This window comes from Lissotriton helveticus, chromosome 3_1, assembly GCF_964261635.1.
Source record: "Lissotriton helveticus chromosome 3_1, aLisHel1.1, whole genome shotgun sequence".
In the NCBI taxonomy this organism is placed as follows: domain Eukaryota; kingdom Metazoa; phylum Chordata; class Amphibia; order Caudata; family Salamandridae; genus Lissotriton; species Lissotriton helveticus.
The window spans coordinates 2,073,240,832-2,073,266,328 of record NC_136061.1 but is presented as its reverse complement, the minus strand read 5'-3'; the positions used below and the strand labels follow the sequence as shown (position 1 = coordinate 2,073,266,328).

Here is a 25,497-nt window from a genome sequence, read left to right as displayed (position 1 = left end):
GTAATAACACTCTCTGCATAGACACAATACGATTGTGTATTAATAAAACTCTCTACATAGACACAAGACAATTAAGCATTAATAATTCTATGCATAGACACAAGACAATTGAGTATTAATAACACGCTCTGAATAGACACAAGAAGATTGAGTATTAATAACACTTGTTGCATAGACTCAAGACGATTGAGTATTAAGACTTTCTGCATAGACACAAGACGATTGAGTATCAATAACACTCTCTGCATAGACACAATACATTTGTGTAATAACACTCTCTGCATAGACACAAGACGATTGAGTATTAATACACTCTGCGTAGACACAAGATGATTGTGTATTAATAAAACTTTCTGCATAGAGACAAGACGATTGTGTAATAATGACTTTCTGCATTGACACAAGACGATTGAGTATTAATAGCAATCTGCGTAGACACAAGAGGATTGAGTATTAATGACTCTCTTCATAGACACAAGATATTAAGAACACACTCTGCATGGACACAAGACGATTGAGAATTTTGCGTATGTTTTATAAAATAGTTTGTTTAATATATTCTTTCAACAGAAACAGACAAACAGTTTCCCTTAAAAAATAACACGTTGCATTTTACATAACAGTCTCCTCCACAGTGCACAGCATCTGCCTATAATGTGGACGCTACCATTAGCAATGGCGCTGTTTCTTACAGATGAATGAAAGTCGGATTCGGCCATGAAAGAAATCAAGCCTGTATCTGTCAGGTGTCACTCAAAATCAAACGTTCAGCTCACTGAGTAATATTACAGGCTTGTCTTGTTGAATGAGGTGACTTTAAATTACATATTTAGGGAAAGCCTACAATTATTCAAACTATTTGAAACTCATACTCCAAGACTAGAGGTAGAAGTCCACAGATAAGAAAGACGAGAGGGACTGTAGACAGGGCAGACTGTCATCTCTAAACCACCACAACAAACAGAGGAATCCCGGCTGCACCATTAACATTTATTGAAGAGTTTTCAGGCACTGATCTGACCCATGGAGGAGTAATTAGCAACCCTGTTAAACACGTGGAAGTGATTTAACCTTTTGACCTGCAGTTTTTCGAGCTTGGCAAACCATAACCACTGCTACCATAACGCAGCTATTTCCTCCCAGAGTGCATTTAAGTTAGAAGCTGCCCTGAAAAAAGGGAGCTAAATAAGAAATGGCGGGTATGACTAGAAGGTTCGACACAGGGCTTCAGGCTAGTAGCACACACCGGCTGCTGGGGCAACCCTGCTCCCTTCTGTAGTGATCATAGTGTAATAGCGTCTGAGATTTAATGTGGAGTTAGTTCGACTTCACAATCCAGCTGCCACATAATGGAAGATCACAACACAGCTGACTAGCTTGGGTGGTTTCAGATATTCACCAGGGCCTCCAGGTTGCTTACCTTGTGCATGTGTTATAGAAAGTCCCCATCATTCAGGGTGGGAAGTTTGCACCTATGTGGAAGGAATATAGCTTTCCTTGTCTTCAAGATATACGTTACTTTTTCCAGTGGCCCATCCCAGCGCATGGGGGGGGGGGGGCGAATGCATGATTTATCACTGGTTTTTCTCTTCCTGATACTTTTAAACTATTTAAAATCGCCAATAAATGACTATTCCTGGATTCTGTTTGTAATATCTATGATACAGCATATCCTTGTTCTGGTCCCTCCTTACAGGAGACCCTCATTTGGCACAGTGGGATCAAGATGATACTCAAGAGTACAGTAGGGCTTTATTATACCAGCGCCTTAGCATGGTTTTACACAGTGGTTTAATATGCACTGAAGTTAAAATTTACAGCACTGTTTCTTCTATTTAACTGTATGTTGTGCATAGTGACCCGATAGGCCAGATGCTGATAAAAAGAGCAAACAAAATATATATATATTTTTTAAACATCACACATACCCTAAATGTGGCTCCTGACATAGCATTTAGTTATTTATATTTGTTTACTTTTATAGTGCAGAGAAGTTGCCTCGCACTCACATCAAAGCCCTGCTGGTAATCCGTTTCCGTTTTGTGGACAGAATGACTTTCATTCATCGATTATTGCCACTCTTTTCAATTAGCGGATTGTATGTTTGATTATATGTGGATCAGGAAACGCGTCAATTTCATTATCTTTGCTCGATTTTGGATGAGGGGTTGGGCTAATCGGAGGAGTCAGTTTCTGGTTGATGGCTTTATAGGTTAGGACTTCCAGGTAGTTTACAATATGCTCTGAGTGGTCTGCTAGTTTGGCGACTGCTGGGATTTATTCACTGCAAATCAATCAATCAATCAGGGGTTGATAAAGCGCAACTACTCACCCGTGAGTGTCTCAAGGCGCTGGAGTCTGGGAAAAGTAAGATGAGGTTCAAATAATATGATAGTGTTTGCACATCTAATAAATAGCTTCTACACGTTTCTTTCAGGTGTCGAAGGCCTGGGATACATACAAATGAATACGCTTTAGGATTAAAAGTATCCTCTTAGCTACTGTGCCTCATTATCTGCAGCTGAGTATTAAGTGGAAAGGCAATGCACCCTAGCTGGGAAGGGGGATCATGCCTTGGATATCCTTGAGGATACAGAGGATATTAATGCCTCAGAGCGGCGGCCGGCCTACCTCATTCATACATGTGTAGAGTGGTAAGGGACATAGAGTCACCCTTGTCCAGTGTTCCACTGTGGTGTGGCTTTGATTAACATTAGAGTGCGTAATATATGAAAAAGTTTGGAGCTTTGCAATGACTGCCCCATACTGAAGCTTATTCCAGCGGCTATCTCCTTTCAGGGTATTCTTAGAGTGTGACCTGATTTTAGATTTTTCTTGTCATACTTTGGTGCACAGTTTGAGTAAATACCTACAATGAAAACTATGTAAACCTATTTTTTTCTTGGGTTTAGGCGCTACTACTGTTTGTTGCTGTTCTGAATGAACTCCCTTTTTATGTCTTTAATTCGGGTTGATAAGCGCACAGCCTCGCTTCCAAGTCTGACTTATCAGCCCTTTTGTTTTCGCACCCCAGTTACAAGTGTCAGCAATGTTAATAAGAAATACATTTATTTACAGGTGAAAGGTGAAAAAAATCAGCAATTAAAGAAAAATGGAGTTTTAAAAAAAAGCCACTGCAGCGAGATTTAGTTGAGAATTTTGTGTTGCAAAGCAGTAGTCTTTTGAACAAGTTAAGTGACTGCCGTTCCATACTGAAGACAACTAAAATACCTTCGGTAGCACAAAGGCCTTCAGACATGAATTGCAACAACAGTTTGGACCTCTCAGTTATGCTTTAATTTTACTTCCAAGTTAAATAATGCATTATGCTGTTGAGAAAGGTGTGTGTATTTTTGAAGAAAATGCTTAAGTGCTGGAATGACAGAAACATGATATGATGCTGGTTAATAATACACATTGATTCGTGGAGCAGAAGGAAAGCCATGAATGCTTAAAGTCCATTTCAACCAATATATGTTTTTTCTCTTGGACAGAGCCCTTCACGCTGGTGGAGGAAGGCCAGATGATAGAAGGAATTAGATGTTGGTTAGAAAGATCTGTTGTGCGTGCTAGCTTCAATGACATCAACGTGCGCTTAGTTTTCATTCAAAGTCAAATAAATGTGATTGTTTCTTAGCCGAGCGACTGGGCACACCTCCGTCATTCACTGCTGCCGATAGAGACCTGCAGGATACACAAGAGAATCATTGGTTTCTGTTATTAGGTTATATTTATTCTGTCGGTCCGTGGTGAAGCCCAGTGAATATGGAAGCCCTCACATTAACAGCTTAGCTCTTCATCGGCCGAGTGAGTAAATTAAAATGCATTTCATAATATAATATTTTTTTATTGCTACAATTACCTCTGGTGATTTACTCAGTTGAAAATAAGTCTTCACATGTGAAAGAAAAAGTGAGCATCGGAATATGTGACAAAACCCTCAAGTTCTTAATTTTAATAGTTTGTATTTAGGATAGAATGGAAGCGCGCTAATCTTCTGGTTTCTTTGTTACTCACAGATGTCCCACCTGTCAGTATGTGCCCTAGCCACGGCTAACTTTGGCTTCTAGAAGTAGGCGATGCCTGACAGTATAAAGTTTGATACTGGTGGATAAGTAAATGTCCATCATGTGATCCAGCCAAGTCCTGGACTCCAACAGCTGGCCAAGATCCTAGCTCTCAATCTACATCCTTCATATGTGCATGCAATAGATTCAACCTGTTTCAATTGCATCTCTGTTGCAGGAACTGCCAAAACAGAAGCTGTTTAATATGTCATGTGGTGGATCTTCCCAATAGCAATTTACACAGGTTTGGTTCAAAGGAAATTAAAAAGGACATTGCGAGGAACAAGTCTGCTGTTTGGTATTTAGAAGGGGAAATTGAAGAGAACCGCACTTGAGGTCAAACTGATAACATAAAGTAATATTTAGTAAGCATTGTTAGAAACAGTCAGTCCAGTTATGACTCAATACGCCCTAAATCCCTGGACAAAGACCTTGTCTTCTCCCTGAAGGATTACGTCCATCGGAGCGGAACAGCTTGGCTTATCATCCATGCATAAACAAGGCCATTATGGCAGGCCAGAAAACACAAATGATTTTGGACTAGCAAATATGTCCAATTCGACAAAGTCAGTTAAAGACACAATATACGTGAGCATTGTGCCATGATTAAATACATTTATCCTTGACTTTTAAATTCATTCAGCACAGCACGAAGGACATATCGAAGAAGTAATTTTGAAGCATTACTTCCTCGATGCTTTCAGAAATTTGTGCTGACTATTTGAAGGAAAGCATGCATTCTCATGAAACATGCACTGCAAAATATAAATAAATTAATCATAAAAACATAGTCATAAAATTAATCATTAATCAGAGCGGATTAACACTGATTTTGTTGAATTTTGGAAATCAAAATCCTCTCAATGAAGAACCAGTTTGGAAAGGGGGATAAGTTGAAAGTCAAAAATGTTAAGGAGAATTCCAAAATTCAAAATATGCTAACAAACCTTAAGGTGGAATGTATTAGCATTGTGGCACTGCTTTCAGAAAAATATCAAGCTTCAGGTACTACACGGCTGGGAATGTTTTAGCAGAGGGTAGAAAAACTTTTCACCTGCCTACCCCATATTTGGTCGCAGTGGCCACCCCAGTGATCGCAGGCCATTAATAAAAATGTGGTTCACAAATCTGACACTTAAAGGAACAGTTGGACATGTTGCCTGAAAAAAGAATACACTGACTCACAAATTCAATTGAAAATGCAAACTCAGTGCCACTGTTCATAAAAGTCTCTTGTAATCAAAGGAAAGAGAGAGGAACTAGGGTAGCTAGTTAGTATCCCCTAGGAGTTATGTGTAAACAAAGAGAACTAGCTACAGGTATAGTGTTTTTATACTATTGCTCTGTATGGAAAACCCATTGGTTTTGTATGAAGGCCCTCACCCACCAACCTAGTTGGTGGCATGCTTCATCATCGGGCCCCACCCGAGGCACTGAGTGCGCCTCAGGTGTGCTGCGACGCCAGACTACTGCGGAGCGGGTTTTGCAGAGTCACTTTCACTGGGTTTCCAGACCTACTGGAACACCTATGGTCCGGTCGGACCATAGGTTTTCCAGTAGGTCTTGAGAGCCAGCCAAAGTGCTCAAGAGTCCCGACCTCCGGACGAGACCAGTGGAGTTTTGTCCTTTGCAATAGGAGTACAAACTGAGAGGAAACACCTCTTACAGATACAAACGCACCTTAGGGTGTGCAACACATACAGGGCACTGACAAACATATATGCCACTGTAAACACCTACACACATATTTGGTCCTGAAGAAAGCCAGTTAATAAGAAGGCCTGGCTGAAACTAGTCGACCACACGGGATGTGGGAGACCAGAAGTCTACCCCCACACGTCCAAAGCCTTTGTTTTTAATTACTGCCTGGGGCCCACCAATAAAGTAACCTTTTGGGACCCCAAGGACAGCATTTTAAACCTCACTCAACACATCAGCACAGCACACTCACGCTTCAAAACCCGCTCCGCAGTAGTCTGGCGTTGCAGCACACCTGAGGCGCACTTGGTGCCTCGGGTGGGGCCCGATGATGAAGCATGCCACCAACTAGGTTGGTAGGTGAGGGCCTTCATACAAAACCAATGGGTTTTCCATAGAGACACATAGTATAAAAACACTATCCCTGTAGCTAGTTCTCTTTGTTTACACACACTGTTCATAAAAGCCCATACTAATTAGACAAAAAGGTTATATGTCTGCTACAACAGCTATCATAATACCTTCTAAATCAACGTTTTTGTCTACAAGCCCTTGCTATTCAACTATCAGCCTTCGTGACACGCGCTGATGTTTCTGGACAATAGTCCAGTCTCATTGGAACATTCCATGTGCCCATCAAGAATACTTCATGCAGAGCAGAACCCAATAGGTGTCTTCACTTTACGTTTCTTAGGGATTTATAATGTAATTAAAACTTGATTCTTGTAATCACTCCCATATGGCACATTGTAACACTAGGCCCTTAAATCTTTACACATAAAGATATATTTTAAAACTTCGGATTCCGCTCTACACATGATTGTGGCACATGGTTGTAACACCCCAAGCATATTGTTCTGAAGATGAAGCCACCAGCTGAGTGGTTTGTAAATGTCACCAGAATCCAGCGCTTCATTACCGGGCCATTGTGCAAGCTAGATGAGCTACTCAGAATTAAACAATCACAGGCAACCCACTTTTCATTCTCCGGTTCTCTTTTAGAATCTGCACATGAGAAAATATAGGGGCAGATTTACAAGCCCCTTGCGCCTCTTTTACGCCGCCGTTGCGTCACTTTTGTGACAGCGGTAGCGCAAAAGATGCGCCATGGTGCGGGGTATTTACAACGTGACGCATCTGAGAGATGCGTCACGTTGTGAAGCCCTGCGCCACATGAAACCTGCGTCAGGTTTCATGTGGGCGTTTCCACGAAGGGGGGGGGGGCGTTCCGTCGCAGGAACGCCCCTGGAAAGTGACTCAGTGAAATCTAAAAGATTTCACTGAGTCACTTTACTAACGCTGATGCGTCAAAACCCTGCGCCTGCTTGAAGCAGGCGTAAGGCTTGATGCACCACGTTAACAGATAGGGCAAGTTGGAAAAGTGCTGGAGTTGCGTGCATCATGCAACACAACTTCAGCACTGCGCCAACTTCACTCCCTAGATGCGATACGCATCTGTTTATTCCTGCGCCATGGTGCACCGCATTGTAAATGCGGCGCATCATGGGTGGCGCAAGGATAAACTTGCCTGCCGTATCTTTCCTGGCGCATCTCTGCTGATTTGCAGAGATGCGTCAGGCAACATAAATCTGCCCTATAGTGCATTGAAGGAGAGATGTACAATGAATAATGCTGCGATATTCAAACTTCAGCCGTATTCATGGATTTCGTGCTAATAATGTCATTTTTTATGGTTTGATATATTTTGTTTGATATAGAGGTATTTAGGCATAGCAGGTCCAATCCTAAGCATAACCTGTTGTAAGAAGAATCCGTGTTGTAAGATGTACACAAGCTCGCGGTACAGGATGACATTTACAATGATTATATGCAATTATGAAAAGCCAGAATTGCAATGATTTAAATGAACTCAGAAACTGTATAACATAATCTTGCTTGCATCTAAAGCGTACCTGCCTAATTCTGCCTGATCTCATGATCTCATTCCAAACATTTTTGTCAACATGATGAAGCTGAATGTGAATATTCAATCACATAGATGCTAAAGTTTTATGTAAAAAAGAATATAAAACAAATAAATAGTAGCTATATGTGTAGATCTGAAAATATAGGAGACAACGGCAATTTTATAGTATTTTGTGAGTGGAAACGAACTGCTTTACCATTATTTAAAATCTGTCTCCACATTCTAAATTTATTGATGTGCTTGCAATAGGTGCTGCAATGAAGACATAGCTAAAGATGTTTTAATTAAATGTATGTGATAATATTAGCACTCTTCAAAAAATGTTTGTTTCATGGGGTTTTCAAGCTCCTGTTAAATTTCCTAAAAAAAAACTTTTTCATAGTTCTGAAAAAAGTTTGAACTTTGGTAACGTGCAATGCACAATATTTTCATTATATTTTGTTGACTATGGACATAGGGCCTCAGTTACAAAAAAATGACCCAGTGCAGCGCCGCAAGTCACTTTGCTGTGCTGAGTCATTTTAAAAGCACAGGGAAGCATTGTATTAACAACCATACACCACATCTGTGTGCTTTCCTCTGTGCTGCTGCACATTTATCTTCCACGAGCCAGCGCAGGCACCCTTGTAAGGGTGCCTGCATTGAGCTGATGATTGTTTTTGTGCAGGGAAAGATACCTTGAGGGCATATTCCTCTTACTATGAGTGCTGAAGAATGCAGCTCACATAGAGGAAAAAACAAGGAGAAATAAACGTATTTCTCCTTGTTGCTCCAGTCCCACGCCTCCCCTGGGAGGCTGACGCATATCCATGTTTACAAAACTTTGTAAATCAGGGAGTGTGTCAGGATCCATGGATGCTGTATGGAAACACCCACAGCAACAACTAACGCCCATTTAACACAAAGTAATGTGTGAAAGAGGCCCATATTTACATGGGCATGAACAGTTAAACAGGGTGACTTTACGTGGCCTTGTAAATATGGGCAGGCACACTGCAACGCGAGTGTGTCAAATCAAGTGATGCACCCGCGGCGAATTGGCCTTGGAAATCATGCCCATAATGTGGGGGTCGAGTGAATAAAATGCTGACCTCGGAATCAAAGAGCATAAAGGGTACTCCTACTGCTTCGATTGGACCAAATTCTGTTATTCTGGCCAAATCTTTCCCACACAAAAGAGTGTTTTGAAGTAAGCTACATGCCAGGATAAAATGCTAGAGATAAGCAGGATATTTATGCTAACAACACAGTTAAATCTGTGCATACAATAACGTTTTGAAATCTGCTCAAAAACGTAAAATATTCTGGCAAACATCATAAAAAAGAACTTAAGTTTTGTAGTGTACATCTATTGCACAAAAGAATATCATTAAAATCATGCTAGATGAAAGTTTTCTAGGGAAGAAAACAACCCATTCAATTTCTTTCTCCATATGACGCCAAACCAAGTTCTTGTGTTCTCATTTTTTCTTTGCTGTTAAATATTTCCAAGATTACAGCTACATTTGTTCTGGGGTGGAGAATAGAAATATGGCCAAATATCTTCCATGACGTTGCTTTAAGGTCTTTTGCCTTATTAGCAAATTTGAAATGACAACAGCAAGCAGTAAAGAAGAAATAAAATGTATGTTCATGTGTAAAAACCAGAGGCCCGTTTCTTGTATGTATTTTAACTTTTTTCTTTAATGTTGTATCAAGTTTTGAAAGCCATGTAGATTTTCTGTGTAATACAAATGTTTCAGCTCTGCTACCCAGAAGGTATTGTACTGCTTTGTAGGATTGGTATAGTGCTTACTTCCCCATATAGGGCACTGAGGCACTTATCCAGACAGAGAGCATAGTACATCATATGGTTGTGTGTTTAGAAGTGTGTTGAAATTAGCCTGTGAGGAAAGTGTTTCAATATTGTGCATGATGATCACATAGGTGCGCTAATCATGTTATGGGGCATGGTGTAATGGATGAGGAAGTGTAAGAGATAGACCTGCTTTTTTTGTTTGTGGTGTCCTAGCACTTCTAATTAGCTCTGTGCCCCTTTTTTATTGTGCTGGATTTTTCTTTTGTTCTCAATCCCATTTCCTATGTTAACTGTGACAGGAGGTGGTCCACTCTGTGATCTTATGGACCTGGGCCACTCTGTGATCTTATGGACCTGTACCCCTGTACCGATGTGGAGAAAAAGTGAGGGGAAATTAGAGATCTTCCTTGATAGACTCTATTACAGTCCTCTTTTAAATAATTGCCATTTCGAGACATCAGCTAATGAGATTTGCCATGATGCACCGTGTTATACACATACTTTTGTCATATTAGGATGTTGGTGTGCAATGTATGTGACTATTGGGACCTGCAGGGTGGACTATGTTGGAGTCCTTCATTGGCCAGCAATGTGTGGCAGCTCCCTCTAGTCTTTGCAAACTTGCCTGCTTAGTACTGAGTGGTTAGTTAGGTGGGCGGGAATAGCCTGTACCTGTGTCCTCCAGTTCCCTGGAAGGTTCCACAGGTCCATTCTAGATAAGGAATCAGGTAGTGAAGTAGTATATGGTATCTTACGGTGACACAGATGATATCAGATTGGGGCTGGGAGGACCATCAGCAAGACTGTTCTCCTTTAGTGGTAAAATGTAGTTGAAATCGCAAACAAGATTATCCCCTATCGCCCAGTAACAGAAAATCTCACCCTGTGGTAGTATATGGGGCTTTGTGCCCAGGCGTGCTAATCTCCGGCAGCTCAACAGCAGTTAGCCCCTGTAGTGGCAAGTGGTTGTTTTCTCATTCTTAGCTTAGTTTTGATCAAATAAGGAGGTTTATGAAGGTAAAAGATGACATCAAGCTTTACGCCTACAATTATTGAAAGAGAATCACATACTGGCACTTCCAAAGTAACCTTTGGTTTTTTCCCTCCAACCAAAGTAACGTTTGTCTGCTCAATACTCATAGGGGCATATTATCAAGGAACTGCGTTTAAATTATCGCCGATTTAGCAGCAGAAAACTGCAGCTAAAGCGGTGATAATGGGCTTGATAATATGCCCTTGAGAATTCCAATAGAAGCCCATGTTCTGGTGTTAACATGGGCTTCTATTGGAATTCTCTACGTCATATTATCAAGTTCATTATCGCCGTTTTAGCGGCAGTTTCCTGCGGCGAAAGCGGCGGTAATTTTAACGCTGTTCCTTGATAATATGCCCCGTAGAGACATGCAGTACACCAACTAACTTGTCACTAAGGGGAATATTATCAAGGCAGGCGAGAACATTATCGCCGCTTTAGTGGCAGAAAACTGCTGCTAAAGCGGCGATAATGGGCTTGATAATATGCTCTATGGAATTCCAATTGAAGCCTCATGTTAGATGTGAAGGACATCTAACATGAGTATCAATTGGAATTCCATAGAGCATATTATCAAGCCCATTATCGCCGCTTTAGCTTCAGTTTTCTGCCGCTAAAACGGCAATACTTTTATCGCCTGTCTTGATAATATGACCCTAACTTTTCTAAGCACAATATGTGGATTCTCTTCAACTCACCTTTGCATCACCAATAAATACACCGTCTCAATGTTACACAGAGCACATCATGCTCCTGTACTGAACTGAGGGCCATATTATCAAGAAAGGGCGATACATTATCGCTGCTTTTATCGGCAGGAAATTGCCGCTAAAGCGGCAATAATGGGCTTGATAATATGCCCTTGTGAAATCCCACAGAAGCCCAGGTTATGGTGTTAACATGAGCTTCTATGGGAATTCACAAGGGCATATTATCAAGCCCATTATCGCCGCTTTAGTGGCAGTTTCCTGCCAATAAAAGCGGCGATAATGTATCACCCTTTCTTGATAATATGGCCCTCAGTGTATCTCAGGTGGTTTGTTTATAAAAGGGCAATTTCAGTGAAAGGAAAACTATAGGGGACACCGAGGATCATATATCGCCTTTATTGACTATTTAGAACCATTAATAACCATAGAATGTAAGAAACAATCGACCACTTGCCTCCTTTTTATGGTACTCCTAATTTGTTACTGTTGTGAACCGTGTACGTTTTGAGAGGGTCCTCCGGCTCTTCTTCAGGCAACTGAAAAATAGAAATAAAGAGGAGAAAGGTACATTTAATACAAAGGTTTTCCGTTTCAGGTCATGCGTTTGAAGGAAAGTGAAGAGGGAGTTGATTGGTCGAGATAAAAAAAGGACGGATTGCAGCCTGTAGACCGTCTCCTTAGTTTAAACAAAACTGAAACCTTTATTTTTAAACTCATTGCACCACTTAGTGGCCATATTTAGAATTGCAAATGTTTACGTTTTGTAAAACCATTTTTATTATAGCCAGGCCTGCGTATAACTTTTTCTAGTAGTAAAGTAACATTGCTTGCCCTGCCTGTTGTTGGATTTTACTCATTCATACCATGTTATATTAATGCAATGGTCCTCATGTAGCTATATCATTATGTTCAACAATGTTAAATGTATATGCAGCTGCAGGCCTATAAATAGTAGATTAAAAAAATAAAACGGGTTGAGATAATCGTCAATAACCTCAATAAAATAATAGGGGAGAGGATGTGATCTCACGTCCATACTGCCGACTTTGGAGCTGGGAAACCAAAACGATGAGTTCTGAGAAGGAAATGCTGGGAGAAGGTAGTGAAACTAAACATTTTCAATAGCGAAGAATAAAGATTGGGCAGAATTTAAGACGTCGCGGCTATTCTTCTGGGTTTGTTCTAATTTTTGTCCATTCTATGAACGTCGAGAGTGAACGCAGAAAAATAAAATGTCTGACACCGTTTAACAAACAAGTAAATTTCAGAGGAGCAATTAAAAATCGCGCTTTAGTTTCTTTTGCAAGGCGTTCTTCTGCCATCTAGTGGGCTAGGAAAAAACTGCTACTTGTGAAGAGAATAATGATCGTACCCTTGTTCTTCATTTGGCGCCACGAGACTCTCTTGCTCTCGTTGTAGAGCTCTCTTTTATTGCATCGAATTTATGAACTATGAAAGCTAATTTTATTACTCCTTCAAATGAAGGACATCATTTTAATACAGTTAACTGCTTGAAATGAGTGCCTCCCATTAGTTCAACGCTTTATCAAAAATCTCTTCTTGAAAACAACTTTTTATTTGTAAGTAAAATGGAATACACACCCAATTAGTGGAATAAGAAGAGCGTGGCGTGCTAATAAAGATTAGAAATGTAGGGCCTTATTTATGAAGGTCTTGTGACGTTGGTGCGTCACTTTTAAAATGGGAAAAAGTGACATACCTGTGGCGCAAGGCCTTCAATAAATGAGTCCCGTACAATTTCCCTTAAAAGATATGGTGTGACGGACACTCCCTGCAGATTTTGTAGTGGCAAAGAAACGTGATTAATGAGCCATTTAAAAGTGTCTGCATGCCCCATGGGGTACTTTAGTCAGTCATCCAATACCTATGGGCTTTCGGAACATAGCTTATGTGGCACACCGGGCAAGAAAATGTAAGGGTGTTCTTTCCTGAAATGCTTCCCACAAGCCTTTAAATCCAAATATCGTCACAAGCACTCAGCAGTTTTGGATGTGGTTTGTGGGGTCTGATGAATGTTTACAAACAACCTTACTAGTAACCCCAATGTACACTCCCAGGCTAGAAAGGAGAACCAAGCTAAAGGTCCAGCTTGGGGCAGCTAGGTTAATAATATACTGTTACTTTCAGGGATTTAAGGGTCTCACCACCATTCTTTGCAGGACTGCAACACACAGTTATGATGTAGAGATGTTTCCTTGACCCCGCTGCACAGAATGCCTAGATAGAAGATCACCGGGCTGTAACCTTCCCTACTGGTCAGCTTCTTCTCTTGGAAGAGTGCGCACATACCAGCCCCTTCCACAGAAGGTGGATTCATGCTATCAGTCCAAATGCAGGAAGCACTTGTATCAGAGTTCAGGACCCCAACTACTACAGCTCATAATCTCCAGGAAGCTGGCCTGATAACCCCACAAGGCAGATATTTCCTCTGACGGTCGAGACCAGCAATCCCAAAGATCTATCACCCAGGAGCATATTAGCAAGAACCTCGATAAAATTATCGCCGTTTTAGCAGCTGGACACTGCCGCTAAAACAGCGATTATGGGCTTGCTAATATGTTTTATAGAATTCCAATAGAAGCCCAGGTTAGATGTGCAGGACATCTGACCTGGGCTTCAATTGGAATTCTATATGCATATTAGCAAGCCCATTATCGTCATTTTAGCTGCTGTTTCCTGCTGCTAAAACTGCAATAATTTTAACGAGGTCTTGCTAATATGCCCCCCAGTTCTTTATTCTTCTCGTCAGCTCTCTATCAGGGCCTTATCTCAGGCTTTAATTCCAACCTGGCAGAGGAGTTGACTGTAAAAGACAACAGTCCTGCAAATAAAACATGTTCTCCCACACACTGCTGTGTAGAGCCTGGACAAAAGGTTTTGGGATGCAGTGGAGTTTCACCCACGCTTTCCTAGCCGTTGTGTTTGTCTTGCAAAAGCAGAAGGAAAAGTAGTGAATTTGTTTGTGTGCTCCCATGTGATGGAAAACAATTCACAAAAAAGGCGGAGACATTCTCGCTGTCCAGTGCAAATACCGGTCTGATGTGACACTGTCTGAAAGACAGGAAGTAGAAAAGAGCAGGGCAGCCATCGCACTACAAAGGGAGAAAACCCCCTCCTCCCACCCCCAGGTACAGAGGGGCTCACTTCAAAGGTCATTTACTGTGGAACGTTTCAAGACTTCCCAGTCCACAAAATACCGAAGGAGGATCACCATCAACCTCCATTATTTCATTCGTCCACTCACAGGAGTTCAAAGTAATGCACAACACTCATTTCATGCTCCTACTACCAAATTAATGCTGAACACAAATGTACTTTTCACTCATATCCAATATAGATGGAGCAAACACCGAGGCAGACCTTTTAATAAGACAGGAAGGTGAGAGGGCAGCACTGACTCTCAAATGAGGGTGTACTTTATGTGTTCATCCTGATTGCATAGGGATGCGCTACAGTTTCACGCCATAACATGGGAGGGTCTAAGTTAACATGCATAATTGTTGTGTTCACCGAGAAGGAAATCAGAAATCTGTAGAGGCATACTGTGACTGTGGCATTCCTAACAGTCTCAAGGAGAGAATGGGTGGAAGCTCTCTGGAGACATAAAAGAAACATTTCTGTCCCAGCAAAATGGATGCACTGAACTACCAAAAGTACAGATTTAAAAAAGAAATCATATTTAAACCTAAAGGTTCATTTTTTTTCCTTATCCCAAGACTGTAACAATACACTGCCATGCTTGTAATGTTTATACACCTATAACAGGGCAAAATCATAATAAATCCAGTAAAGGCCACTGTGAGACAACACAAGAGACAATACTAACAAGTGGCATATTTTTCAATCCATGAAGTCGTATGTACGTTGTATTTCTATTGCACAAACCAGGCAAAGGCAGTGGATCAATGTGCTGGGTCAAAAATGCAGTCAATTACAACAACAACAAAGCTTTATTTCGATATGAAATATCTTAAAAAGCACATCACATTTAAAAAATACATGTCCTTCAAGCAGTAAAAGAGTTTAAAACTAACAATCAATTATACAATACAATAGTTAAGAAAATATTAAACCATAAATCAGCTTTGAGTACAGTTTCTGTGCAACAAACATCATTAAAATTCATTGGCTAAAAAAGAATAAAAAATCTAGGACCACTGACAACTTTACTGAGGAATAACAATACAAAGTCATCGTAAGGCTTTTAATCTTATCAGCCAAGCCCAGCTTAAGTATTTGGCCACCCCACAGGCTAACGTAGTGTTTGCCTCCGCTTGAAGAATTCTAAGGGCAGTTGAATGGTTCCCTGTATCTAGCAGTCGACAGATAGGTCTTAACCATTTTTCCCTTGGTTTGGAATAAGCTGTACATACAAAGAACAAGTGTGGAATGGTTTCCACTATCCCAGTACAAACTGGGCAATCGGGAGAAGTTTGATTCGGAGGTTTCCACTTGTGGGTACGTTCGTGGACTAGCAGAGTTCCCATTCTGAACTGGATAAAGAGGGTCCTGTCTCTGGGTTTCTGGATAAAATCCAGGTAGGGCTCAAGGCGAGGCACTGTCTTATGCTGACAAAACTCATCAGTCAACCTGCCCTGGTTGGGATTTCTATGAGCTTGATTATCAACCCATGCCCAGTATAATCTCTTGATTGTCATTTTGGACGTCAGGCCCCTGATTCCCATGCAGGATTAAGGCCAATGGCTAAAAGAAGTCTTTTGATGTTAACTAACCAGGCGATCTTGTAAGATCCCTGAAGATTCATTCCTTCCTTTAGGTCAACGGCGTAGCTGGATAACTCTGGGGTACGCCAAAGGCGACCCCAGTATAAAAGGGGGCGTAAGCCAATCAAGTCCTTAATTGAGTGTCGGCCCAAATCGCTCAGGAGGGGTTTGCTAGGGGTTCCCCTAGGAAGTGAAACAAGCTCTCTGAAAAACTTGTTTTCTGCTGACTCGAGGGCATCTACATTATTGAAGCCCCAGAGCTCGGCTCCATATAATGCACAGCCTATTGCTTTTGCAGCACAGATCTTCAAGGCAGGGGCAATAGGTCTAAAGGGTTGAAGCTCGGTGCTCTCTCCCAATGACACCTGTAACCCGCTTATGGCTTAAAGCCATTTTTTCAATATGCGACTGCCATTTGAGATTATCTGCAATTCTGATCCCCAGATAATCAAAAACTTTAACATGCTCCAGGGGCTCCCCGTCAAGCGTAAGGGTGGATTTGGCAGCCCGGCTTGGATTAAAATAGAGGAGCTTCGTTTTGGTGGTGTTGATGACTAGGCCCCTCAAGTTGCAGAACAGACAGACCGATCAAGCAGCTTCTGTAAGCCTGCTGGAGTTTTTGATACAAGCAGCGTGTCGTCCGCAAACGTGGGGACATTAACACCTGCCAGGGTGGGGGCATCGGCGTTAATTTCAGACAGAAAGGAAACCACCCCATTTACAAACAACGTAAAGAGAGTAGGGGCCAGGACGCATCCCTGGCGGACGCCTCTGTTTACAGGGATCTTATCTGTTTTTTGAGCCTGGGAACCCCACCTGATGCGTGCATCGTTCCCTTCATGCATGCGGGCTAAGAGGCTCAGAATAGGGAGTGGAAGCCCCATATCCCGCAGGACCGACCAAAGACGCTCACGGGGAACCAGGTCAAAGGCGGACTTCAAGTCTTTGATTGCGAGATAGAGGCCGTCCTTGCCAATGGTTACAACCTTCCAGTGCAGTAGCACCAGCCGGAAAGCCTGGTCGATTGTACTCGTACATGGCCTGAACCCCGCCTGGTATTGTGATATGATGTTGTTCTCTTCCGCCCACAAAAGGATTCTCTCCAGTAGAACCCTGCCAACCACCTTCTGACCAGCGTCAATAAGACTTATTGGGCGGTAGTTGGCAGGGCTCTCCCTGGCCCCTTTCTTATAGATAGGGATCACCTCTGCCCCTTTCCAGGATCTTGGTACCGGTGAGCCCTCAAGGAGTGCATTAATCAGAAGTACAAAATAGGTGGCCCATTGATCGGGTTTGGCTCGGAACAGATCGCCTGGTATTCCATCCTGACCTGGAGCCTTAGCGGATACTATTTTGTTTATGGCCGCCACCACCTCATTTTTCCCTACAGGGCCAAAAGAGCCAGATAGGCTCAGCATAGATGCCGTTGGATGGCCACAGTGCCCATTACCCTCTACAGCCTCATCCCCTGCATACAGTATACTAAAATGATCGAACCACTCCCTATCAGTAATATGATTGGGAAATTGGTCCGAGCCACAACCATTTGATTGCCTTACCAAAGCCCAAAAGTGTTCGCTGTTTTTAGACTGGCTGGCTATTTTCAGGCTGGCCCAATGATTATCCTATGTTAAACAACAGAAGAGTGTCAGAATAAATGTAAGCACTAGAATAGAGAATGGAGGAAATCACCTAATTTCATCACACTGGAAATCATTAGGGATTATCTAGAAGCCCTCACTCACCACCCTGGGTGGTGACATGCTTCATCATCGGGCCCACCAAGAGAAGCCGAATGCCTCCCTGGTGTGCTACAAGGCCAGATTACTGCGGAGCTGGTTGTTGTGACAGTGATGTGAAAAAGTTGTGATATAAAAATGCCAAGAGGCTGTACCAGAAGAAAAAGGTATTCGGTGGTCAGCTCGGCATAGATAAAACCATATGTGTTTGCAAATCTACCAAGTATTATATTGGATGTTTCCACTTACAGTGGGGTCGACATGTTTCTGCCCGTATGTGTATGATTTACTGGGCTTTCATCAGGACCATATAGATGTGTACCTCGGCGGTGTGGGCGCGCTAAGGCCCACCCTTACCAGAGGACGTGAAAGTTAAAATTTCAGTGAAAAAATGTGCATTTTTATATCACCACTTTTTCACATCACTGTCACAACAACCAGCTCCGCAGTAATCTGGCGTTGTAGCACACCAGGGAGGCATTCGGCTTCTCCTGGTGGGCCCGATGATGATGATGAAGCATGTCACCACCCAGGGTGGTGAGTGAGGGCTTCTAGATAATCCCTAGTGATTTCCAGTGTGATGAAAGTAGGTGATTTCCTCCATTCTCTATTCTAGTGCTTACATTTATTCTGACACTCTTCTGTTGTTTAACATATATTGACCCCGGGGGACTGAGAGTGTCCCTGTGTTTCCCTCCCTCTCTAATTATTGTTACCCAATGATTATCCTCCCATTCCCTTTTTGCTTCAAATATGGCTTGCCTATACCGATGTCTTGCAAGGCGTACCTCTGAGGGGTTGCGAGTTTTAATGGCAAGCATCAGGATAGACTTTTTCCTCTTACAATTCTTATTATACCAGTGCTCAACTCGTTTCCTGCACGTGGTATACTTTTTTGGGGCCATGGTCTCCGTAAAAATAGATCCTATCAGATCAGTTGTTTCGGTGTAGATTATCTCTGCCTCAGAGGATCCCACCTCATTCGTGCAGGCTACTAAAAGTTTGGAAGTCTGTTTACTTATAATATCATCTAAGGCACTGATTTTCTGGTCATTCAGAGAGAATTTTTGCCATTTAATAAATCTTTTACAGTTGGAGGGGATTATTGCCTTAGTTAACATGTGGGGGCTGGTGCTAGTCCGATGCTCCGTATGGTACAACAGTTCCCGCATGCAAAGAGACAAAGGGTTGTGATCGCTATGGATAGATGGAATAACTGACATGTCGATCAAATGTTTCCATGACCCTTTGTCCACCAAAATATAGTCAATTCTGCTTGGGCAGGAGACCCTAATATATGTGTTAGCTCCCAAGAAATCCGAGGGGCTACGCCCATTAACAGCTGTTAAACCATGCCCAAGCGTTAATGCATTCAATTGTAAAACAATCGGTGACCATTTTTTCACAGGCGGGATCTGCAAGAGCGGTATGCCCCATCTAAGATCATCATCCTCTATTCCTGCATCATCATTTACTGCCAAGGGTTGAAAAGTACAATTAAAATCACCAGCAATCAGAAATGAAGAGTCAGAGGAGCAGGATGTAAGAATTTCTGAGAGAATGGAAATAGTTGGGGATTTTGCCCCCCTTGCAAACCTCTGACATAAATGTTAAAAAGTTCCAAGTTGACACTGTGCTTAGAGTCCTTAATAGTCAGTCTCAAAAGATCCGGGGAGACATTTGGATGTTGGCGAATTTTGCAGTTAAGTGCAGCTTTGACCCAGATTATCAGCCCACCAGAAGGACGGCCGCGCCCAGAAGAGATTGCTGGAACATGAAAGAAACACAAACCTGGCTTATACAATGGCTGCAGGCTCCAAGTTTCCTGGAATATGCACAAATCATAGTCATCAATAAAAATATTCCAGTCTGATAGGGATAAGTTTTTGTGCAGGCCCGCTATATTCCACGAGACAATTTTAAGGTTCATAGGGGAATCACTAGAAGAGGATGACCCATAGCTAGGAGACATGAGGCCTAAATCGTTATCAAGCATGACCCCCTGTCTAATTGGAGCTAAAGTTGGTAATTCCAAGACTGGGGGCTGACAAGGCCTGGGGGGACTGATACAACTAGATCTTAATGGGGCAATTGGAGTAGAGGGAGCCATTGCTTTAGCTTGAAGTCAATCCACAGACTCTAGACCACTGAACCGGTTGTGGCAAAAGGTTAGGTTCGGGGTTGATAAGGGCTCGAGCCGGCCCCCATTAATCAAACTCCTCCCATTCCGCTGAATTAGTGACCAGCCATCCCCCGTAGGTGAGATGTAGCCCGGGGGGTAAAAATAGGCCAACGGTAGGGATACTATGGAAGCACCAGAGATGAATTGTCTCCAACTACAAATGTGCCCCACTGTCCTAGGGTCTTTAAAATTAACTAGGACACAGTCCCCCCTAATGTGCTTGACCGAGTGGCCCACCCAGGAGACCCTTCGCACCATAAGTATTTTGCTAGAGATGGATCCCGGTAAGGGTCTGTATTGGTTTAGCCAGTCGATCACCTTGTTCCTTAGGGACGAGTAAGATTCTTGCTCGTCCTTTCTTAGGGCCGGGACCCCGGCTAAAACTACCATGTATGGACTTACTTCTGGTGGTAGGTCGATGTTGATCCCCCCCACACCAGCAGACCCCTTGGGAGCCCCATCCCCCTCCTTCTATTGTACTAGAGTACTTCGGCTAGGTGATACAATTGAGCCTAGTACTGGTGCCTTCACTAGGGGAGCTGTTGCAACCTGCTTTGCTGGATTCGGAGCTGACGGAGTTGTTGGGACAACTGCATTCCCTCCAGATCGCATAACCTTCGCGGGAGGTGCAGCCCTGGGAGTGGCCACCTTATCCAGGCTATCGGCAATTCCCAATGACATAGACTCGATCTTACTTAGCTTTTGTTCTGTCCTGGATAACCTGTCATCTACTGGGCGAAGAAGGAGATTAAGTAAGTCGCCTATCTTTGCCAGTAAGGAGTCCTCCGTTACCATCCCACTCTCTGGGCTCTCTATGATCTGTGATCGCTATGGATAGATGGAATAACTGACATGTCAATCAAATGTTTCCATGACCTTTTGTCCACCAAAATATAGTTAATTCTGCTTGGGCAGGAGACCCAATTATATGTGTTAGCTCTCAAGAAATCCGAGGGGCTACGCCCATTAACAGCTTTTAAACCATGCCCAAGCGTTAATGCATTCAATTGTAAAACAATCGGTGACCATTTTTTCACAGGAGGGATCTGCAAGAGCGGTATGCCCCATCTAAGATCATCATCTTCTATTCCTGCCTCATCATTTACTGCCAAGGGTTCAAAAGTACAATTAAAATCACCAGCAATCAGAAATAAAGAGTCAGAGGGGCAGGATGTAAGAATTTCTGAGAGAATGGAAATAGTTGGGGATTTTGCCCCCCCTTGCAAACCTCTGACATAAATGTTAAAAAGTTCCAAAGTGACACTGTCCTTAGAGTCCTTAATAGTCAGTCTCAAAAGATCTGGGAAGACATTTGGATGTTGGATAATTTTGCAGTTAAGTCCAGCTTTGACCCAGATTATCAGCCCACCAGAAGGAAGGCAGCGCCCAGAAGAGATAGCTGAAACATGAAAGCAACACAAACCTGGCTTATACAATGGCTCTAGGCTCCAAGTTTCCTGGAATATGCACAAATCATAGTCATCAATAAAAAGATTCCAGTCCGGTAGGGATAAGTTTTTGTGCAGGCCCGCTATATTCCACGAGACAATTTTAAGGTTCCTAGGGGAATCACTAGAAGAGGACGACCCATAGCTAGGGGACATGAGGCCTAAATCGTTATCAAGCATGACCCCCTGTTTAATTGCAGCTAAAGTTGGTAATTCCAAGACTGGGGGCTGACAAGGCCTGGGGGGACTGATACAACTAGATCTTAATGGGGCAATTGGAGTAGAGGGAGCCATTGCTTTAGCTTGAAGTCAATCCACAGACTCTAGACCACTGAACCGGTTGTGGCAAAAGGTTAGGTTTGGGGTTGATAAGGGCGCGAGCCGGCCCCCATTAATCGAACTCCTCCCATTCCGCTGAATTAGTGACCAGCCATCCCCCGTAGGTGAGATGTAGCCCGGGAGGTAAAAATAGGCCAAAGGTAGGGATACTGTGGAAGCACCAGAGATGAATTGTCTCCAACTACAAATGTGCCCCACTGTCCTAGGGTCTTTAAAATTAACTAGGACACAGTCCCCCCTAATGTGCTTGACCGAGTGGCCCACCCAGGAGACCCTTCGCACCATAAGTATTTTGCTAGAGATGGATCCCGGTAAGGGTCTGTATTGGTTTAGCCAGTCGATCACCTTGTTCCTTTGGGACGATTAAGATTCTTGCTCGTCCTTTCTTAGGGCCGGGACCCCGGCTAAAACTACCAGGTATGGACTTACTTCTGGTGGTAGGTCGATGTTGATCCCCCCCACACCAGCAGACCCCTTGGGAGCCCCATCCCCCTCCTTCGATTGTAGTAGAGTACTTTGGCTAGGTGATACAATTGAGCCTAGTACTGGTGCCTTCACTAGGGGAGCTGTTGCAACCTGCTTCGCTGGATTCCGAGCTGGCGGAGTTGTTGGGACAACTGCATTCCCCCCAGATCGCATAACCTTCGGGGGAGGTGCAGCCCTGGGAGTGGCCACCTTATCCAGACTATCGGCAATTCCCAATGACATAGACTCGATCTTACTTAGCTTTTGTTCTATCTTGGATAACCTGTCATCTACTGGGCGAAGAAGGAGATTAAGTAAGTCGCCTATCTTTGCCAGTAAGGTGTCCTCCATTACCATCCCACTCTCTGGGCTACTAGCCCCACCCACAAACTGGGATACCACACCCAGAGGAACCTCATTATATGAATGTACAATTGCCTGAGTGGACACGAACGCCTGCCACTTTTCAGCCATTAGGGTTCCCTTACGTTTGGGCTGCTTCTCTTTTTCCCCTTTTGAGGCAATGGCCAGCCCCTGCTTGTACTTAGGGATAGCCCCTTGCCGTCCATCCCGGAGTTGCCTGGTGCTATGGTCCCTAGGAGGGCTGGCTTCTCCTAAGACCTTGGGAGAAGGTAACAAAAGCAGATCAGAGGCCGTGGACTGATTCCCTATGGAGGAATTGTCCAGGTCACACTCTGCCAAACCGTTAGACAAAGATTCTGGAATCACAGATGCACCATTATTAGACAAAAGGACATGATGGTCTGGTGAGCGTACATTAGCAATATGCCCCATGGAAGATCTCCTAGCGAGTGTCAGATCCTGATAGACGCGCCTCTCCATCAGGGAAATACTCTGATCTATCGCAGTATTAACCTTAGTTATAAAGGATGTATGACGTTACAACGCAGGCTATTACAACGCCTGCCTTTACAACGCGGTTTTTACATCGCAATCCATTACAACGCATAGTGCTTTTGGGTGTTGGATAGTGAATAGTTTAATTTACTATTCCAACTCCAGTCCCCGTGGACACTAGTGAAGGTGTTGGATAGTAAATTAAACGTATTCCCTATCCTAGAGTGCCCCCCAGCGCAATGCGTTGTAATGGTTTGTGTTGTAACGACCGCGTTGTAATGGTAGTGCGTTGTAAAAGTTTAGTTGTAAAGGTTGTTTACCGTTATAAATTTGTCCATGGATCCAATTAAGGTTATGTTTTGCGCCTTGGGCTTGCCATCCTTCTGAGCCATTACGGTGATAGCGAGGAGAAGGTATAGATGTGTAACTTACAGTGGAGCCCTCGGGACTCACGATGAAAGGGGGGTGGCCCATCCCGTCCTTAAACGTTCTTGAATGGGCTTAAACAGGCCCGCCCTTGGCCCGGGCTTTGCCCGGGCTCGTCCCGCGTTCCGCGGGTGGAGCCTGTTGATGTAGGACAGGTGGGCGTGGTGATCCCGGGAAGGAGCACCAGCTGTGAGCCTCAGCACAAAGGGCTCTGCTCTGCCCCGTCAACTACCACAAACGCCGAGTTCGCACCTCTCCTCTGCAGCGAGCTGCTCCCGTGGAGCGGGGGCCGCGAGGAGTTTTGAAGCTGCAAGCAGGTGGGCGTGGTGATCCCGGGAAGAGGCACCAGCTGTGGGCCAACAGGGGATGCTGGTCCTCGCAGTCCCGGTGTCCCGCTCGATAAGGCAACTCTCCTCTCCTCTCCTGTGCACCTCAGCACAAAGGGCTCTGCTCTGCCGCGTCAACTACCAAAAACGCCGAGTTCGCACCTCTCCTCTGCAGCGAGCGGCTCCCGCGGAGCGGGGGCAGCGAGGAGTTTTGAAGCTGCAGGCAGGTGGGCGTGGTGATCCCGGGAAGAGGCACCAGCTGTGAGCCAACAGGGGATGCTGGTCCTCGCAGTCTCGGTGTCCCGCTCGACAAGGCAACTCTCCTCTCCTCTCCTGTGCACCTTAACACAAAGGGCTCTGCTCTGCCCCGTCAACTACCACAAATGCCGAGTTCGCACCTCTCCTCTGCAGGGAGCGGAAAATTCAAGTGTGTGTGTGTGGGAAGCCGCGCGGGCTCCTCTCGGGGTCTTGGAGCGCCGGGCGCTAGGACAGGCTCTCCTTCAGCTTGGAGACGATCTTTTTGTCTTTCACGCGCCTGTTCTGGAACCTGATGGTGACCTGGCGTTCGGACAGGCTGGTGGTGGCCGAGATGCGGCGCTGCTTGTCCTTGTTGATGAACTTGCTGAGCGCGTACTCGCCCTCCAGCTCCTTCAGCTGCAGCTTGGTGTAGGGCACCCGCTTCTTGCGCCCGCGCCGGTACACACAGAGGTCCGGCGGCGGCCCCAGTCGTTTAGTAATTGGTTATAGGTTTATATGGGCTGTTACTGTGATGTGATGTAGTTTTCCTTAAAGATGTGTAATAAAGCACAGGATAATCCCAGAGAAACAAGAATTTGGGGTGCGTATTTGGGGTGCGTATTTGGGGTGCGTATTAAACCAGAAGCAACAAGCGGTTTCACTTAGAAGAATAATACTCAGATTGCTTTGAGAAAGAACACATTAAATTCCTATGATAGACATGTTGCCACTTCATATGTTATGTCATATCTCATACAACATAATGTGAGGAAAAAACATTTGGATAACGGAGAGCTCAGTGCTAATGCAATCCAACACCAGAACACAGTGTAAATACAATTTTAAACAATAATTTGGTCTAGAAGCAATAAATACAAGTGGCAAATGTGTATATCAGGTAAAGAACCAAACAAAGATTGTGAATGCTGTATAACACAAAATCACTTGTGTAGTTGATACTATAGAAAATTACAAATGGCACTTGTAAAGTTGTATAGAGGTTGATGCGGCACGTACATACTTTGGGGCTTATTTGCCATTTGCATCTAGCAGATAGCTTGATTAGAGATCCCATTGCACATTGCACAAATAATATGCAAGTTAAAGAGAAATTGTTGGCATGAGATTCAAACTCAGAAGAGGCAATCCAAATTGCAAGAAGCATGGAGGATGCTGCAATGTGGTTGAAGGGAATGGATACTGTTAGTGAGAAAGTGAGGGAGGTTAGGGTGGACGTTGTGGTTGAAGTAAAAAGATGGAAAAGAAAAAACAATTTGAGAAATATGGAACAAATAGTTGAATTAACTGTAGTGGAGCTAACTTTGTAACAAGTAGCTGAGCGGGAGTGTGGCGAACAAGAGTTCAGTGAATTAGCGGAGATCTATAATTTGTTATAGGTGTGGCAGTCCTGAACATATTAGTTCAAGTACAATGTGTGGAGCCAGTAATGTTATCTGTAAAAGTTGTGATAGAAGAGGCCACCTAGCTAAAGTGTGTAG

At 43.6% G+C, this 25,497-nt stretch overlaps 1 protein-coding gene across 2 annotated transcripts in view; it reads right to left on the bottom strand.

Moving 5' to 3' along the window:
• Positions 1-528: 528 nt before the first annotated feature.
• Positions 529-25,497, bottom strand: part of RHCG (Rh family C glycoprotein) — a 401,798-nt gene continuing 376,829 nt past the window's right edge. Inside the window, exons 10-11 of one of the 2 annotated variants that reach the window (XM_078683199.1) lie at positions 11,688-11,769; positions 529-3,684 (exon numbers count right to left, since the gene is read on the bottom strand). In XM_078683199.1, coding sequence (XP_078539325.1) covers positions 11,695-11,769 — 75 coding nt within the window. In that variant the 3' untranslated portion in view covers positions 529-3,684; positions 11,688-11,694. The remainder of the gene's footprint in view (positions 3,685-11,687; positions 11,770-25,497) is intronic. The other variant, XM_078683198.1, reaches the window with a different exon arrangement.